At 37.6% G+C, this 20220-nt stretch overlaps 1 protein-coding gene across 1 annotated transcript in view; it reads left to right on the top strand.

Moving 5' to 3' along the window:
* Positions 1–20220, top strand: part of CLVS1 (clavesin 1) — a 208387-nt gene that overhangs the window by 158082 nt on the left and 30085 nt on the right. Inside the window, exons 4-5 of the mRNA XM_023222360.2 lie at positions 13574–13684; positions 17508–17743. Coding sequence (XP_023078128.1) covers positions 13574–13684; positions 17508–17743 — 347 coding nt within the window. The remainder of the gene's footprint in view (positions 1–13573; positions 13685–17507; positions 17744–20220) is intronic.

Raw genomic sequence — 20220 nt, forward strand, 5'->3', positions numbered from 1 at the left:
TTTTTTTTTTTTTTTTTTTTTTTTTTTTGAGATGGAGTCTTGCTCTATCACCCAGGCTGGAGTGCAGTGGCACGATCTCAGCTCACTGCAACCTCCATCTCCCGGATTCAAGTGATTCTCCTGCCTCAGCCTCCCGAGTAGCTGGGATTGCAGGCATGCGCCACCACGCCTGGCTAGTTTTTGTATTTTTAGTATAGACAGGGTTTAACCATGTTGGCCAGGCTGGTCTCGAACTCCTGACATTGTAATCTGCCCACCTTGGCCTCCCGAAGTGCTGGGATTATAAGGCATGAACCACTGTGCCCGGCCAGAGGTGTCACTATTTTTTTAAGCCGTTCTGATGGATCTGTAATGTGATAGCTCATTGTGGTTTTAATTTGCCTTTCATATGGTTAATGATGTGAAATATCTTCTCATGTACTTATTTGACATCTTATATTTTCTTTGGTAAAATTTTCTGGCATGTTTTTACTTGTATTCTCATTGGATTTCTTGTTTCAATACTGTTATATTTGAGAGCTTATTATGTATTCTAGATACTTGTCCTTTGTTGGAATGTAATTTGCAAATATTTTATCTCAGTCTACAGTTTTTGCTTTCATCTAATTCACATGAGCTTTCACAGAGCAAGTTTTTAATTTTTGCAGTAACCAACTTATTGTCTTTTTACTTGTTTTATGTATCACGCTGTTGGAGACAAGTCTAAGAACCTCTTGCCAGTCCTAGATCTTGAAGATCATTTCTTATGTTTCTTTCTTTCTAAAAGTTTTATGATTTTATTGCATTTAAATTCATGAGTTAATTTTTCAATCAATTTTGTATGAGGTATGAAGGTTAAGTCAAGTGTTTTTTTGTTTTGTTTTTTGTTTTCTCTATGGATGTTCTATTGCTCCAGCACCATTTGTTGAAAAGCTATCTTTATGCCACTGGAATGCTTTTATACCTTATATATAAGGTATATATGTAAGGTATAAAATATAATGTTATATAATGCTTTTATACCTTAGTATAAAAAACGCTTCAGCATTTGTGTGGTTCGATTCCTGGGTTCTCTATTCTGTTCCCTTAATCTATATATCTTTTCCTCCACCAATACCAGCCAGTCTTGGTTACTATAACTACATGATGAACCTTGAAATTTGGTAGAATAATTCCTTCCACTTTATTCTTTTTCAAAATTATTTTAAGTATTCCAGGGCCTATGCTTTTCCATAAAAATTTTAAAATAATTCTATCAATATCTGCAAAAATAAAATTCTTACTTGGATTTTGATGGATGTCGCATTAAACCTGTTTACCAATTTGAGGGGAATTAATATAAATATCATCTTAAAATCTACAAATGTATGTCTTCCATTTAGGTAGATCTTTTTTTAACTTCTTTCATCAGAAATGTGTAATTTTCAGCATACAAATTACAAATATGTTTTGTTAGATTTACACTTAAGTATTTAATATTTTGAGCAATTATATATAGTTTCGTATTTTTAATTTTGGTGTCTTCATATTTATTGTTGTATAGAGAAATATAATTTTTTATGTCTGTCTTAAATCCTACAAAACTGATAAACTTATTAATTAGCTATAAGAAAGGTACTTTTATAGATTCCTTGGGATTTTTTAATGTAGACAGTCATGTTATCTGCAAATCGAGACAGCTGTATTTTTTCCTTTTTAATCTGTAAGCATTTTAGTTTCTTTTCTTAATGCTGTAGCTGGAGCTTCCTGCATGTGTTGAATAAGAGTGATGAGATCAGATACGTTTGTCTTGTTCCTGTTCTTAGGGGAAAAATGTTCACTTTTCCACCATAAAGCATAGCGTTAGATATAGGTTTTTGCCAGATGTTTTAAAATCACGTTTAGAAAGTTCCTCTCTAATTCTATTTTTCTGAGCATTTTTAACATGAATCAGTGTTGAATTTTGTCAAAGTCTTTTTATGTATCAGTAGATATGATCATGTGATTTTTCTTCTTCAGCTTTGTAATATGACGAGTTACTATTGTGAAAGTACCAGGGATTTGTTTTAATCAGATACAGCAAGACAGGCAGACATGGAGTAACTGCTGTAAGTTTGTTACACTCACAGATCCCTAGAAACAGGGAGCATTCCATACTACAGTATGGAGTCACATGAGAAAGCCCCGAGGTTAGTCAGGAGGCAGCTGAGTGAGTAGAGAACTTGGGCAAGAGGCTTTATTGTGATTTTCATGGGAAAGAATGGGTAAGGCTGGGAATGAAGTCTCAGCAAGTTTAGGATTGATTGGCTAGTCTGAATCGTTTTAGTGGACTCTTGGGTGTAGGTGTTGTTGCTAATTGTCTAGTAACTGACCCTGGGGTGATTAGGGTAAGGGAATAGTGGCCCAGAGCATAGGAGCCCAAAGGAGGTGGTTAGAAGTATGGGTGCTAGATTGGTCAGTTTGCATATGAAAGGGGATCTCCCAGGTTAGTCATTTGTTCTCTCTAGGAATCAACTAGTTGGAGCAGTTCCTCCCTGGTCTAGAAGACCTTAGAAGTCAAAGCATCAAGTATAGAAACTAGAAAACATGATTAACACAATTACATTGATTTCTATAATATAAGCTAGCCTTGCATCTCTGGAATAAACTCAATTTGATCATAATGTATAATTACTTTTATATATTGCTGAATTCCACATGCTAATATTTCGTTAAGAATTTTTGCATCTGTATTCATGAATGACATTGATCTGCAATTTTATTGTTTCATTCTGTTTTCATCTTGTTTGGGTACATAAGGATTGATATAGTTTGGATGTTTGTCCACTCCAAATTGTTGGAGGCAGAGCCTAGTGGGTTGTGGGGGTGGATCCTTCATGAACTGCTTGGTCTTCATGGTAATGACTTCTCACTCTAGTTCCTGGGAAATCTGATTCTTATAAAGAGCCTGGCACCTCCCTCCCCACTCTCTCTCACTTCCTGCCATATGATCTCTACACACCTGCTCCCCTTCACCTTTGGCCATGAGTGGAAGCTCCCTGAAGCCCTCACTAGAAGCAGATGCTGGCACCATGTTTCTTATGTAGCTTGCAGAACCATCAGCCAAATAAATCTCCTTTTTTTATAATTTGCTTAATTTCACGTATTTCTAGCAAAACAGACTGAGACAAAGGTATACTGGCTTCATAAATCAACTGGAAAGTGTTACCTTCACTTCTATTTTCTGAAAGAGACTCTGTAAAATTAGTGTTAATTCTTCTGTGAAAGTTCGGTAGAATCTCCTAGTAAAATCATTTGAGCCTGAACATTTATTCTTGGTAGCTTTATAAATCACGCAGTTAATATTCTTAACAGTTATAGGGCTATTAAATTACCTATTTCATATTGGGGAAGTAGTCTGTATTTTATGAGAAATTGATCTGTTTCCTCTAAGTTGTTAAATATATGCATGTAGAGTTCCTTATAATATTCCCTGCTTATCCTTTGGGTGTCTGCAGGGTCCATAGTAGTATGCCCTATTTCATTCCAAATGTTGGTAATTTGTGACATCTTTTTTTGTTCCCTTGTCAAACTTCCTAATGGTTTGTTAATTTTATTGATCTTTTCAATGAATCAGCTCTTTGTTTCATTGATTTTATTATTTTTCTATTTTTAATTTTATCAGTTTCTGCTCTTACCTTTATTCTTTTTTTATGCTTACTTTGGCTTTATTTTGCTCCTCTCTTTCTAAGTTCTTGGGGTAGGGGATTAGATTATTGATTCAATACTTTTCTGTTTAAGTAAATAAAGAAATATGTATTTAATGCTACAAATTTCCCTGTCAACACTGCCTTAGTTGTGCCCCACAAATTTTGATATGTCCTGTGTCTTGGTCTGTTTTCTGTTGTTATAACAATATACCTGAAACTGGGTACTTTATAAAGAAAAGAAATGTATTTCTTACCATTATGGAAGTAGAGAAGTCCACAAAGTTGAGAGGTTATGTCTGTTGAGGGCCTTCTTGCTGGTGGGGACTATGTAATATCCCAGAGTGCCATAGCGCAGTTCATGTTGAGTGGGCTGAGCATAGTAGTTCAAATCTCTCTTCCTTTTCTTAGAAAGCCACCAGTCCTGCTTCCTTGATCCATTGACCTACAAATGGATTTATTCATTCATGAGAACCGAGCCCTCATGACTCAATCACTTCTCAGTACTGTCCCCACCTCTCAGTACTGCCACATTAAGGAGTAAGTTTCAACATGAATTTCAAGGAAGGAAAAACATTCAAACCATAGTGCGTTTTCATTTTCCTTCACTTTCATGTATTTTAAAATTTCTTTTGAAGGTTTTTTTTTTTTTTTTTTGGCACATCTGTGGGTTATTTAGAACTGTGTTGTGTAGTTTCCAAATGATCAAAGATTTTCCTCTTATCTATTATTGATTTCTAGTTTGATTCCATTATAAACAGAATAATCTGTATTATTTCACTGGTTTTAAATTTGTTGAGATTTGTTTTATGATTTAGGTATGGTTTATTTTGGTGCATGTTCTATGTGCACTTGAAAAACAAAGTATATTCTTCTGTTTTGGGGTTAAGTATTTTAGAAATATCAATAGACTTCTGCTGATTAATGATGTTGAGTTCTTCTATAGCCTTGATGATTTTCTGTCTAAAAGATTATCAGTTGTTGAGAGTGATATTCAAATCCCCAATAGTAATTATGGATTTGTCTATTTCTTTTTCCAGTTTTACTAGCTTTTGCTTTGCATGTGTTGCAGTCTATATATTTATATTTGGAGTCAGTTTCTTATATACAGCATATATAGCAGATAATGTTTTTTAATTTACTGTGCTAACATCTATCTTTTAATTGGCATATTTAGATCATTTATATTTAAATTAATTATTTTTATGTTAGGGCATAAGTATGCCATTCTAATTTTTTTTTCTGTTTGTTCTTTCTGTTTTGCATTTCTCTATTTTCTTTTTCCTGCCTTCTTCTGGGTTACTTGCACTTCTTTTTCAAATTCTGTTTTTATTTATCTATAGTATTATTAAATATATCTTTCCATGTAGTTTTTTTTAGTGATCATTCTAAGTATTATGTTATGCATTCATAACTTATAGTCTTTTATGCTGTCATTTCAACAGTTCAAGTGAAGTACAAAAACCTTACCATCCCTTTTTCTTCCCTAATTTATAATATAATTGTCTGAAATATTTCCTCCCCTACATACATCTTTGAACCATATCAGAGTACCATAATTTTTACTTCAACTATAAAAGACAATTTAGAAAACTCAAGAGGAAAAGAAAAGCCTATACTGCTTACTTATAGTTTTCTTACCGTGTTCTTCCTTCCTGATGATTCGAGAATTCTCTTACCATTTTTCCTTTCTGTTTGAGGAAAGGTTATTTTACAGTTTCCTTCATGTTTAGGAGAACTTCACGGAGCTCTGATTTCATTAAATAAGTCTACTGGCAACAAATGTGCTTAGTTTTCCTTAACCTGAGAATTTCGTGATTTCCCTCAATTCTTGAAGAGCATTTTTAGTAGGTATAGAATTCTGGGTTGACAGTTCCTTGTTTTCAGTACCTGAAAAATATTTTGCGACTTCCTGCTGACCTCCATGGTGTCTAACGAGAAATCTGTTGTCATTCCATTTGTTTTCCTCAAGAGTCAAGAAGTTGTTTTGTTGTTGTTGTTGTTGTTGTTTTCTGTATACCTTCAATATTCTCTCTTGAACTTTCAGAAATATAATTATGATATGACTTGGCATCAATTTATTTGAGTTCATACTGTTTGGTGTTGACTCAGCTTGTCGAATCTGTAGGTTTATGTCTCTTTCTAAATTATGGAACTTTCCAGCCGTTATTTTCTTAAGTACTTTTCCAGCCTCGATCTGTCTCCTTCCTTTTAAGGACTCCAATGACACGAATTTTAGTTTTTTTTTTTTTGTTATAGACCCCCAAAAGGAAGGTTTCTTCATTTAGTCTATTTTCTCTCTGTAGCTCAGGTTAAGTAATTCCCATTTTTTCTGTCTTCCAGTTCACTGATTGTTTCTTCTGTCACTTCTTTTCTGATGTTCGGCCCATCTGCTAAGCTTTTTATTTGACTTTTTGGTTATTTTTCAGTTTGACATTTCCAAATAAGCCAGGCACAGTGGCTCATGCCTGTAATTCCAGGACTTTGGGAGGCTGAGGCAAAAGGATCACTTGAGGCCAGGAGTCTGAGACCAGCCTGGGCAACATAGTGAGACCCTCTCTCAAAAAAAAAAAATCCAGATGCTTCCTTTTTCTATTTCACATTTATTTGCTATAAATTTCTATTTCTTTTCTAAAACTACTTTTTCATCTGCATCATGCATGTCCATAATTGCTATTGAAACATTGTTCATGATGGCTAAATTAAAATCTTTGTCAGATAATGCTAACACCTCTGTCATCTGGTGCTGTCCTCTATTGACTGTCATTTTTTATTTAATTTGAGATATTTCTGGTTGTTGGTATAAAGAATGATTTTTTGAAATCTGGACATTTCTGTATTATGGCCTGAAACTCTGGATCTAATGTAAACCTTTGTTTTAGCTGGCTTTTTTTGATACCACTCTAGCAGTGAAAGTGGGGTGTGCTGCCTCATCATTAACATGTTCCTCACTCAGCCTCTGTTGACACTCAAGAAGGGAGGGCCTCCTCATTGCTACTGGGCAGGGGTGGGAGTTCTGGCTCCCCACATGGTCTCTACTGACACTGTGGTGGTAGTGGCTTCATTAACACTGGACAACAATTAAAGTCTTGACTGTCTATTAGTCCCCTTCCAACACCATCAGTGGAGAAAGGGAAGGGATTCTCATTACTGACAGGTGGGGGAGGAAGTCCAGTTTACCCACATGGTCTCCACTGACACTGCCGGAGTGAAATAGGGTCTCATTATTGCCTAGGAAGAATAAAAATTCTGGCTCTCCACTCGGTCTTCTATAACATTATTCTGGCAGGGATATTATGCATCTTGTTACAGCCTTGCTAAGGTGAATATCAGGCTGCCCATTCAGACTTCGCTAGCATGGTTAGGAAGGGACCACAGTTTTTTCCTGTAGCGTTTGACTGGCATAGAGCAGCTATTATCTAAATATTGTCTATTTTGCTAGACTGCCTGTTACCTAGTCATTTTGTTAAAGAGCAGCCTTTTTTAGTTGCTTTTTATTTATTTATTTGTTGTCTGCACCAGTTGGTTTTTCCAGGTGCTGCCTTTTTCTGTCCTGAGTCTTTGACATATAGAGCTAAAAAAAGGAAACCTGGGGAACTCTCTATCATGTCCTTCCTTGGTCTCAGAGTCCCTAGCTGATTTGACTTCTTCTCTCCACCTTTGAAGTCTTCATATGGTTATCTTATATACTCTATCCAAGGCTTAGTTGTACTTAGCCAAAGAAGTAGGGGAAAGTATGACTACTTCATCTTTGCACAAGGAGGAATTCAATAATCATATTTTATAAGAAAATCTTGAAATACACTTGGGAACTTCAGTTACCACTGTACACGCAGAACTCCATTGTTACAGCAGAAGAGTGCCTGTGAGATCCCTCAAGGGGACACTTTTTTGCTAGACCATGGCATCATGCTCTCATCTCAGAGGCTCTATAGGGAGAGTGATGTATTTTAAATTTAAAAACATAAAACATTAGAAGAAGAGAATGGAGCAGCCTTAAATGGAGTCTACAAATTGAGTAAAGTTTGGCTGCGCCACCTAACTGAGGGTAAACTTACCACAACTCTTCCTTTGCTGTGGCATTTGAGGCTATGAATTAAATGGAACTTTGAATCAAATAATACGTTTTTTATTTTACTTTAAGTTCTAGGGTACGTGTGCACAACGCGCAGGTTTGTTACATATGTATACATGTGCCATGTTGGTGTGCTGCACCCATTAACTCGTCATTTACATTAGGTATATCTCCTAATGATATCCTTCCCCCCTCCCCCCACCCCACAACAGGCCCTGGTGTGTGATGTTCCCCTCCCTGTGTCCAAGTGTTCTCATTGTTCAATTCCCACCTATGAGTGAGAACATGCAGCATTTGGTTTTCTGTCCTTGAGATAGTTTGCTCAGAATGATGGTTTCCAGCTTCATCTATGTCCCTACAAAGGACATGAACTCATCCTTTTTTATGGCTGCATAGTATTCCATGGTGTATAAGTGCCACATTTTCTTAATCCAGTCTATCATTGATGGACATTTGGGTTGGTTCCAAGTCTTTGCTATTGTGAATAGTGCTGCAATAAACATACATGTGCATGTGTCTTTATAGCAGCATGATTTATAATCTTTTGGGTATATGCCCAGTAATGGGATGGCCGGGTCAAATGGTATGTCTAGTTCTAGATCCTTGAGGAATGGCCACACTGTCTTCCACAACGGTTGAACTAGTTTACTGTCCCACCAACAGTGTAAAAGTGTTCCTGTTTCTCCACATCCTCTCCAGCACCTGTTGTTTCCCAACTTTTTAATGATCGCCCATTCTAACTGGTGTGAGATGGTATCTCATTGTGGTTTTGATTTTCTTTTCTCTGATGGCCAGTGATGATGCGCATTTTTTCATGTGTCTGTTGGTTGCATAAATGTCTTCTTTTGAGAAGTGTCTGTTCATATCCTTCGCCCACTTTTTGATGGGGTTGTTTGATTTTTTTTTCTTGTAAATTTGTTTGAGTTCTTTGTAGATTCTGGATATTAGCCCTTTGTCAGATGGGTAGGTTGTAAAAATTTTCTCCCATTCAGTAGGTTGTCTGTTCACCCTGATGGTAGTTTCTTTTGCTGTGCAGAAGCTCTTTAGTTTAATTAGATCCCATTTGTCAGTTTTGGCTTTTGTTGCTGTTGCTTTTGGTGTTTTAGTCATGAAGTCATTGCCCCTGACTATGTCCTGAATGGTATTGCCTAGGTTTTCTTCTATGGTTTTTATGGTTTAGGTCAAACATTTAAGTCTTTAATCCATCTCGAATTAATTTTTGTATAAGGGGTAAGGAAGGGATCCAGTTTCAGCTTTCTACATATGGCTAACCACTTTTCCCAGCATCATTTATTAAATAGGGAATCCTTTCCCCATTTATTGTTTTTGACATGTTTGTCAAAGATCAGATGGTTGTAGATGTGTGGTATTATTTCTGAGGGCTCTATTCTGTTCCATTGATCTATATCTCTGTTTTGGTACCAGTACCATGCTGTTTTGGTTACTGTAGCTTTGTAGTATAGTTTGAAGTCAGGTAGTGTGATACCTCCAGCTTTGTTCTTTTGGCTTAGGATTGTCTTGGCAATGTGGTCTCTTTTTTGGTTCCATATGAACTTTAAAGTAGTTTTTTCCAATTCTGTGAAGAAAGTCATTGGTAACTTGATGGGGATGATATTGAATCTGTAAATTACCTTGGGCAGTACAGCCTTTTTCATGATATTGATTCTTCGTATCCATGAGTATGGAATGTTCTTCCATTTGTTTGTGTCCTCTTTTATTTCATTGAGCAATGGTTTGTAGTTCTTCTTGAAGAGGTCCTTCACATCCCTTGTAAGCTGGATTCCTAGGTATTTTATTCTCTTTTAAGCAATTGTGAATGGAAGTTCACTCATTATTTGGCTCTCTGTTTGTCTGTTATTGGTGTATAAGAATGCTTGTGATTTTTGCACATTGATTTTGTTTTCTGAGACTTTGCTGAAGTTACTTATCAGCTTAAGGAGTATTTGGACTGAGACTATGGAGTTTTCCCAATATAGAATCATGTCATCTGCAAACAGAGATAATTTGACTTCCTCTCTTCCTATTTGAATACTTTTTTTCTTTCTCTTGCCTAATTGCCATGGCCAGAACTTCCAAGTTTTGCTTTAAAAAAGCAAAAAAACCTTATGCTTATCTAAGGTTTACAGGCTTCATTTTCTGAGAGGTTGCAATTTTACATAAAATGAAATTACCATGAAATAATATCACCATAAAATGAAAGCTACTGACCTCAGCAGTGTAAGATGTGAGTAGAGCACAGGTTAGAGAAGGCAAGAAAGGGGATAAAAATCACAGAGTCCCCTGGTCGCTAAAGTACACTTTGGAGAATATGCCCACTGTTTGTCATGTAGTACACACCCACAAATATGTGCTGAATGGAAGAGGTGCAAGGCATGAATTAACTGTTAAGGCAAGAATTGAATATACTAAATGTATCATTATATAATTGCTGTTTTGTTTTCCCCACTGCTCTGAAGACTCTATATTTTTATTTTTCAATGCATTAAGTGAGACACACTGTATGCCATCAAAAAATAGTTATTATTTTCAATTAAAAAATGATCACATTTAAAAAGGATAGAATAAAAGATAAGTGAAGGGATGGCAGAGTTTGGGTAATTATTACTGCTATTTGCCAATACGTTTGGTCCTCTTCTTACTGGAAACATGGTAGATTTTACTTTCTGATCCCCTGGAAGCCAGGCATGAGTTTGACCTTTAAAATATGGCAGATGAAGCATGTCACTTTTGGAGCCAGCTTTAAGAGCTAAGGTATAATTCTTCCATGTGGTTTTCCTGGACTATGTCAAGCAGCACTGCTCCATATGGAGGAGACTGCATCTCTGGCTGCAGGGAAATCAAGCAGGGCAGGACATTTAGTGTGAGCAGGAAATTAATCAGGAAAGACAAAAATCAAGCAAGACATTTAATGTGAACAAAGAATCAATCTTTGCTGCTTTGAATGATTAAAAAAAAGTAGGGATTATTTGTTACTATAACATTACATAACCCGTCCTGAATAATAGAAAATAGTAGGAGTGTGTCTTTGGCAGTGGGATTATAGGGGCCTTTTCTTTTCTTTTTTCTTATCTTCTTGTATCTTCCAATTTTTCAAATAATGTTTTTATCTAATTTTACTTTTGTAGAATGTGTATAATTTATAATAAGGAAACAAAATTAACTTAAACTGGGAGGCAGACACATTTTTATGATTCGAATTGTTTAAAATTTGAAATGACATTATATTTTTATTCACAAACGTATAAAAGTACAGGATTAATGCTATTTTCTTGAACTTAGAGTATGTTGGTGTATGCTCTTTCGTCTCCAAGAACACTGAAAGACAAAGTGTTACACTGTCATTGAACCAAGGCCTATGATCTTGAGATACAGCTGTTCTAGCCCCCTAAGAAATGCTCTTCCAGGAGAGTGGTAGGCCTCTTAGGGTTCTGGGAGACTTTTGTGTGACTGACAACTTCCCTTTTGTTTGCAGTTGACTGATGTAATCAGGCAGAGGCAACCAATAATGATGTGTTGACCATGAGAAGGGTGTTTGCTGATTTTGCCTTTCTTCACCTTCCCCTCTGCACCACACACACACACACACACACACTAGCATGGTTGGGCTCATTCAAGAAGACCCAGAACATCTGTACATTGCCTTTATCAGACAGGAGGGCCTTTCATGTGAATTGTATAGGAGGTACCTGAATAAAAGTGATTCTGTTTCTACTCTGGTGCAAACTCAGAACTTCAAGACACAGGGTTCACACGTGTTTGTCTGCACGTATTCACTGGATGACTTGAGTGAGATGAATAAAAGCCCATGCCTTCAATCTGGCAGAATCCTCAACCAGGGGTAATGTAGAGAGTAATTAGAGTCTCAGCACTATAATTTTCTTTCAACCTCCCCTGTCACAATCACAAGATAGTTTTTGATGTCTTTGATGATTGAGACTTCATAAACTAAAACTTAAGAGTGTCTAGATATTTTTAAAAGGTTAATATTTTGCAACTTTGCCTACTCTCAATATTATTTAGAGTTTCCTTCCACTTTATTAACCTAGAACTATATAACACAATGGACCATCAATAGAAATAAACCTCTTATTGGTCCCACTAGAAAAGATAGTAAAGCCCTGGTTTTATAAATAAGTGCTTTACTCTTATTCTTCTTCTATGACCCCTAAGAACCACATTGAGTAAATGAAATAATGAATTCTACTTCTGAATAGGAAGTTAAAAGGAGCCAAAAGATGTGATGATAGTGAATAGCACTTATTATAAAGGAAATACTTTTGGGAATAGTCTCTTTTTTTAAGGAATCATAAAACTTTTAGATCCTCAACTATACCTAGAGGAAAAAAGACAACCTTATTAAGAATCTTTACATTTCTCAAATTAGTTTTGGAATAGCAAGTTAGTATAAATGATGTCTCTAGCCCTATACTTGTTAAGTTTTTGAAAATAAAAGAAACAAAACAAAATATATATACATATTCTGAAAGCAAAGACCTTTTACTGTTATTGTCCAGTTTAGCCTTCAAAATATTTAATTCCTTTCTACTCTAAAATGTCTAGGTAGAGGGAAAAATTATTTTTAAAGTTTTTCAAATGTCAAACCTTAAGTGCAGTTCCATGCACTCACATTGGAAACTAGGTCTTGGCATGGAAGATGCCTAGGGATCCTGTAGACTCAAAGGGTTCTGAAAAAAATTTAATAACCTTTTTTCCTTGTTACTAAAAAAGACCCGGGTGAGGCATCTCATACACCCTCAGGGAACAGCTAGCTGCTGAACCATTTGCTCCACCAGCCAGACTCCCTCGGCTTTCGTCTCATCTTGCTAACATTTTACAAAGATGTTTGTCGCCATGAAATTGATAGCAAACTTGACAATTCATACAGCATTTAGAGGTTCCTTCTTTTTTAATTCTATTAACTGAGATGAACCCAGTCTACTGAAGTCATTCATCGGGAGATCTCAGGACCTGGTCTTATAAGACTAGCTCAGACTTTCTGGCCATGGTCCCTTGTTCCGTAGCTCTAATTAGCACTGAGAGCAGCTTCCTAGCATCCAAAACATAAGCTGATCTGGGTTCTAATTCCCTGATCTGGATTCTAAATTTGGAATCATTTTTCTTAAATGCTCTTCCTTCCTATTATTTATGAAATGGGTTGATCTACAGAAAAGGGTGTTCATATTCCCTCAACTGTGAGAATCAACTAGCCCATTAATCAGCAAGTATCTTTTCCCTAGGACTCACTATGTGCCCCAGGGTGGACTGGAGCTAGTACTGCAATCTGTGAAAAAGTTGTTATAATGTTGTTAGAATTTGGTTGATTCCACAGAGCTCCATCTCCTAAGAGCCTTTGAAATCCTTTTGCAACCATTTCCTGCACAGCCAGCACTCACTCACCCAGAAAGTACGGTTACTGTCATGATTAAGCCGGTGGAGAGGGTGGGAGCGGGAGAGTGGAAATGAGGGTAAAGAGAGAGATCTTGTGCTGAGAGCCTGGCAGACTTGGTTACCTAATGCAATGAAGAATTCAGATTCCCCCCACTCTCCAGGCTGCACGAGCTTCTGTGCCACGTAGACGGTCATGTAATTGCAATTTGAAAAAGACAGGCCTGGAACCCATGCACAATTTTAAAGTTATGCATGGAGTCAAAGGGAGAGAAGGGAGGCAAGGGGAATAAAGACATCCTTAACAACTAGTGTGTTAAGTGAGTGTGTTTTCTTCCTCTCCTTACCCTGAAGCTAGAGCTTCTACCAGGCAGGAAAAGCAGGTTGTTCTTTGGGGCATTGGTCCTGCTGGTGCAGTCTAACAAAGGGTGCTTACTAATTGATATGCATTTCTCTCTTTCTGCCCCAGGACAGCTTTCCTGCCCGCTTTGGAGGAGTCCACTTTGTCAACCAGCCCTGGTACATTCATGCCCTCTACACACTCATCAAGCCATTTCTTAAAGACAAGACCAGGAAACGGGTAATGAAAACAAATACATGATGTAAATTTTAAACAGGGAATGCCTGGGACAATTATGGTGCTTCTGTTTTCTCTCTCCCCTCCTCCCTCCTTCCCCCAGATTTTTTTTCTCTCTCTATCTTTCACTGTGGTTTTTCTACAGCCCCTAAGCATTTGAGCCTCAGCTGGAGTTTGCAAATGGTCTGGGTTTAATTAATAATTCAGTAGAACTGGGTTATTTTCGGAGTCCCAGTGACAAACCAAAAGAAACTTTGAAGGCATGCAAATATCAGATGCCCATTTTACTGTAAATTCTTATGGGAGATAAGAATTATGGGTCCAACAGCTTTCCTGTTCATAAAATATTTTAGTAGCTAGCATTTTGTTCTGCAAACGTATTAGTGCTATGAAGAATGATTACAACTTTTCTTCCCTTCCATGGCTTTGGGTGATAACTGCTAACTCCATCACCTGTAAAGTTGGAAAAGCATTCTTCTTTGGAAATAACAATGCTCTTATGAGGAAGGCTTTTACAGTCTTAATTATATCAGTTGATAACAATTGGGAAGCCAGTTTTTTCCATCAATCAGAGTTGGGCATTTTGATGAGCAGAGTAAATGAACATTCCTTAACCACTCTGAATCTCAATTTTCTCATTTATAAATTGGGGAAATTAACACCCACATCACAGAGTTGTTGGGGAAATCTAATGGGACAGCTTATGAAAACATGTATCGTGATGCAGTTGGTACCTCATGAGACTTGGTGACTTTTATTTATCTTTATGATTTAGCTCTCTTTTCTTTTTCCCCCAATGTTATTGGGTATAATTGACGACTAAAAATTGGATATATTTAAGGTGTTCAATGTGATGTTTTTATATACCTATGCATTGTGAAATGATTACCACAATCAAGCTATTAACACATCTATCACCTCCTATAGTTATGATTTGTGTGTGTGTGTGTGTGTGTGTGTGTGTGGTGAGAACACTTAAGATCTACTCTCTCAGCCAATTTCAAATAAACATTATAATATTATTACTATTACAGTTTCCATACTGTACGTTAGGTCTCCAGAATCTATTCTCATCCCATATAACTGAAACTTTGTCCTCTTTGTCCAACATCTCTCCATTTCCCCCTACTCTCAGCTCCTGGCAACCACCCTTCTACTCTATACTTCTATGATTTCAACTCATTTAGATTCCACATATAAGTGTGATCATGCAGTATTTGTTTTTCTATGTCTGGCATATTTTTGTTAACATAGTGTGCTTTAGGTTCATCCATGTTGTTGAAAATGACAGGATTTCATTCTTCTTTAAGGCTGCATAGTATTCCACTGGGTATACATCCATTCATCTGTTAATGGACACTTAGGTTGTACCCATATCTTGGCTATTATGAATAATGCTACAGTCTTATCTTTGAGACTTTCTGATTTTTAGCTACCTCCTGGGTCAGGAACACCACTACTTACGGGAACCTGACTAGGGTAATCCTACAGCACCTTCTGACACCCAAGGTACCTGACACTGGGGAAGAGCTCTGAGTATTCAGGAGTGACTGATAATGTGAGGGATTCCCCGCCATCTCCCACACTCTGCTGGGTTTCTAACTCCTGGACCTCAGATGCTTCCAGGTCCTTAGAGAGCATTGCAGTGGGGTAGGGCAGGGGTAATTTCCCTGTTCTTAAACAAGTTTGAAACTAGGAATTAGAACTTACTGGAATAAGGAGGCAGAAAAGTTTTAAAACCCATCTGGGGCTCAGGACAGTACTAAGAACAGAGAAGTGTTCTAGAACTGTTCTCAACATGGCTTCGGGCTTTCCAGCAACTTACTCTTCTATTCAGGTGGGAACCAGAGAGAATTCCTCCCACGGTGGACACTTGCTGCCATGCCATAGGAGGGCATTTTTGGAGCTTTGGGCACAGGATAGATTCTAACAGGTAGAGGGTCCAGCCTCCTATTTCTGCGTTCCTCCATTCCACAAGACCCCAAGAAGGGAGGGTCACTTTTAATAGCACTCTTTGTCTTCCAAAAACTGGACATGTTGGGTGGAGGGGTGCAAATGTTTTCTCTAAACACCAGGGCTGATACTTTGCTCTAGCACGTTTCATATACAGCACCCTCTGAAAAGTTTTATAAAAGCCAGAAAAGTGACTTTCTTCAAAAGAAATAATTCTTATTAAAATTCGGGACATACTCAATGCAATATCAGAAATTTTGATGTTTTGATATGCTTTCTGAAGTGCTCCAGTAGTCTTCTGAAGAGTTAGCACTTCTTGTCCCCTTCATCTTTAAATGATGTCATTACATCATAAGTTAAAATCAATACAATAGCAATAAACAAGGTAGCAAGTGTTTGTTATTGAGGTCCTCTATTTAAGTATTTTAAAAATCACTCACACATACACACACACACACACACACACACACACACACACACACACACATATATATATATATATATTTTTTTTTTCCCCAAGACAGAGTCTTGCTCTGTTGCCCAGGCTGGAGTGCAGTGGTGTGATCTCAGCTCACTGCAACCTCCACCTCCTGGGTTTAAGCGATTCTCCTTCCCCAGCCTCCCGAGCAGCTGGGATTACAGGCGTGCGCCACCGTGCCCAGCTAAATTTGTATTTTTTATAGAGACGGAGTTTCACCATGTTGGCCAGGCTGGTCTCGAACTCTTGACCTCAGGTGATCTGCCCGCCTCAGCCTCTGAAAGTGCTGGGATTACAGACATGAGCCACTGCACCTGACCTACGTTTATATTTCATCATGGTTATACTGTATGTATATGTGCATGCATGTGTGTGTACTTGATCCTATACTTGGGTGTACCTTATGTGTTACACATAATGCCTTCATGCCTGCCACATGAAGAAGTATGGGAACTGACATCAGTACATAGATGCACTTTAAGTCACCTTTCAGAGTCAACTCCTAAATTGCAGTCAATGCTAATTATCTATTCATGGCTCATTCACTTTGCGGATTTATCTGGAAATAATTGTAACTTGGAGGTGTGGATTCTCTCCTGGTTGACCAATATTTATCACTATCTGTTGTCTGTTCAGAAGATGCAAACTTGTTTGGACTTTAGTCTCCAATCCAGACAAAAATGGAAATTGCTGCAAAAATATCTCACAATAAATTCTCAGGCTGTGGTTTTTGATTCCATTAAATAAGAATCGATTTTCTTCTACCTTGTGCCCACATCACCCTAGGAGCTAAGAAGCATTTTAAAGGAGTAAGAAAACACCAACTTTTTCTCTAGATACTTTCCCCCTGTGGGAAAAATAAAAATAAAATAAACAGAAGTCAGCAGTCAGCAGATACTGAAGAATTAATTGGAAGGTGTGGAAAGAAGCAGAATAGGCAGCTATAACCAGAATGAGTTAGGAAGAAGCTGCAACTTTGTCTAGGCCGGGGAACGGGGGAAGGATCTGGAGGGCTGGGTAAGAGCACACAGATGGGAGAACAGAGCAGTCTGGAGATCCAGCAATAGCTGGGGTTTCAGGTGGTCTGCACCATCACTCCTTTTACCAACAGGGATAATTAGGAGATGACTATATGTATAAATTTGGCCCACGGCCAAGTAACACTCAATCTGTTCATAAAACTTCATTTTTAATGACTATTAATTCAGCCTCTTTTCTAAGCAATACATTAACATTTTATGAAGACTAAGCTGCAGTCACAAAATCAATGCTTCTTTAAGCACCATGATCACCAGCAGTGCATCCAATTTGTCATTGCTAAATTGTGTATTAGATGAAATCCTTGGTTGTATGTTTTGGATTTTGTATTGCTAATTACTTTTTTTTTCTTTACAGATTTTCCTGCATGGAAACAATTTAAACAGCCTTCACCAGCTAATACATCCTGAATTTTTGCCCTCTGAGTTTGGAGGAACTCTTCCTCCTTATGACATGGGAACTTGGGCCCGGACGTTACTCGGTCCTGACTACAGCGATGAAAATGACTATACTCACACATCCTATAATGCAATGCACGTGAAGCATACATCCTCAAATCTGGAGAGAGAATGCTCACCCAAGCTGATGAAAAGGTAAGGCCTGGGTTATCAGAGTCCCCTGAGTCAGAGGTCAATGGAATTTTTTATTTGGATCTACTGTGAATTATTAATTAAAGACCTTTATGGGCACAGAACTTGAATAAAATAAATTGCAATGCATTCTCAGCTGATTTCACTAAAATTGAAAACAAATGGGGCTTGGCTGGTTCAGAAATATAGTTGTCCCAATTGTATCAAAGGAATAGTTAAAGGCTAGGACCTCACTCATGCCACAATTATAGCCCTGGTCTTTAGGGAGTTTGTTAATACACACAGAATAAAATGTTGCACCTTTGAGATACACTAGATGGAAAAACAAACTGCTAGAAAGTGTTCCTATCATTCATTTATTTGGAACCATATATTGAGCATTTACTTGGCTGCAGCACCAATTAGGGATCGGGGGCACAAATGAAAATAAGATGTCAAAAGAACAGAGAAGTATGCCTCAGGGAATCTTCCAAGTAAGACTTTTGCAGCGTTTTTGTAAAGCAGGTGACATGCAGTCTGAGCTCTGGAGACCAGCAACCCAGACTTGGGAAATGGCATATAGCAATCCAGCAGAGGGGACAGACTGAGGTATATAGGCATTAGAATGATGGAATAATCTGGTGCGGTATAAAGGAGTGCAAGAGTGGGAGATGGGACTGGACATGAAATAAAGCTCCAAAAACAGTTGGATCCAGGTGGTGAAGACCGTTGCATACTATAGTCAATGGAGTGCCATGAAAGAGAGATTTAAAAAAAAAAAATGATAAGTGAGTATTTTCTCATTATAAAAATTAAAACCTGATTTTTAAAAAGAATTTATTTTATTTTTCCATAAGTTATTGGGGTACAGGTGGTATTTAGTTACATGGGTGAGTTCTTTAGTGGTGATTTGTGAGATCCTCGTGCACCCATCACCCGAGCAGTATACACGGCACCATATATGTTGTCTTTTATCCCACCCTCCTCCTACTTTTCCCCTCAGTCCCCAAAGTCCATTGCATTATTCTTATACCTTTACATCCTCATAGCGTAGCTCACTTATTGGTGAGAACATACGATGTGAAACCTGACTTTTAAGACTAAAATCCCCTTCAGCCACTATTTTCAATCTCAGTCTCAATTCCATTCCCTCCCAAATGGTAACCACTGTAGAGGTGGGCCCTTGTAATTCTGCTTTCCGTACATCACATGCATCTATACACACCCATAAAAAACTTCTAACATTGTGTAACTTCTAGGGCTGCCGTAATAAAGTACTACAGACTGGGTGGTTTAAACAACAGAAATTTATTTTCTTATAGTTCTGGAGGTTGAAAGGACAAGATCAAGGTGTTGGCAAGGCTGGTTTCTCCTGAGGCCTCTTTCCTTGGCTTGCACATGGCTGCCTTCTCCATGTGTCCTTACATGGTTTTCCTTCTGTGTGTGTCTGCCTCTGTCCTAACCTCCTTTCCTTAGAAGGACGCCAGTCATATTGAATTATGGCCAACCCATAGAACCTCATTTTGCCTTAATTGCTTCTTTAAAAGTCCTATGTCCAAGTACAATCATATTCTGAGGTACTTCAACATATGAAATTGGAGATGAGGGAGACTTCAGCCCATAGCATATTCTTATGTAACATTTTTCCATGTCAGTATATTTAGACATATGAAGAGACTTGAAAATATTTGTGGAAAAATAAAATTAAAAGATAAAAATTCAAAATATAAACTTATATGGCTCAAGGACATCAGTTCATGTATGTGTGTATATATATTAAGTATATATACAAACACCTTATTTTTCAGCCTAAGTTCCATCAAGTTCAAGACACTTTTGTGAGTAACAATACCAACCATTTAGTTTATCCCTAAATAACTGGGGGTCCTAGGAACTTAGCCATGTCAAAGTGGTCTTTTTCACATTAGATGAACAAAAATGGATGCCCTTGAAATATTATTAAGATTAGAAAACAAAAAGAAGTCAGAAGGAGCCAAGTCAGGACTGAAAGGTAGTTGCCTAATAATTTCCTATTGAAATTCTCATAAACTTGCCCATGTTTGATGAGAGAAATGAGCAGGAACATTGTCATGGTGCAGAAGGCCTCTCTGGGAAAGATTTCCAAGGAATTTTTCAGCTAAAGCTTTGGCTAACTTTCTCAAAACACTCTCATGATAAACAGATATTGTTGTTCTTTGGCCCTTCAGAAAATCAACAAGCAAAATGCTTGGACCAGCCCAAAAAACTGTTGCCAAGACCTTTGCTCTTGACTGGCCCACTTTTACTTTGATGAGGGCACTGCCACCTCTTGGTAACCATTGCTTTGCTTTTGCTTTGTCTTCGGGATTGCACTGGTAAAACCGTGTTTCATCTCCTATTACAATTCCTCAAAGAAATGCTTCAGAACCTTGATCTCACGTGTTTAAAATTTCCATTGAAAGCTCTGCTCTTGTCTGTTCCTGATTTGAGCACAATGGTTTTGGCACTCAAGTGAAAAGTTT

Source organism: Piliocolobus tephrosceles, chromosome 7 (genome assembly GCF_002776525.5).
Source record: "Piliocolobus tephrosceles isolate RC106 chromosome 7, ASM277652v3, whole genome shotgun sequence".
Classification (NCBI taxonomy): domain Eukaryota; kingdom Metazoa; phylum Chordata; class Mammalia; order Primates; family Cercopithecidae; genus Piliocolobus; species Piliocolobus tephrosceles.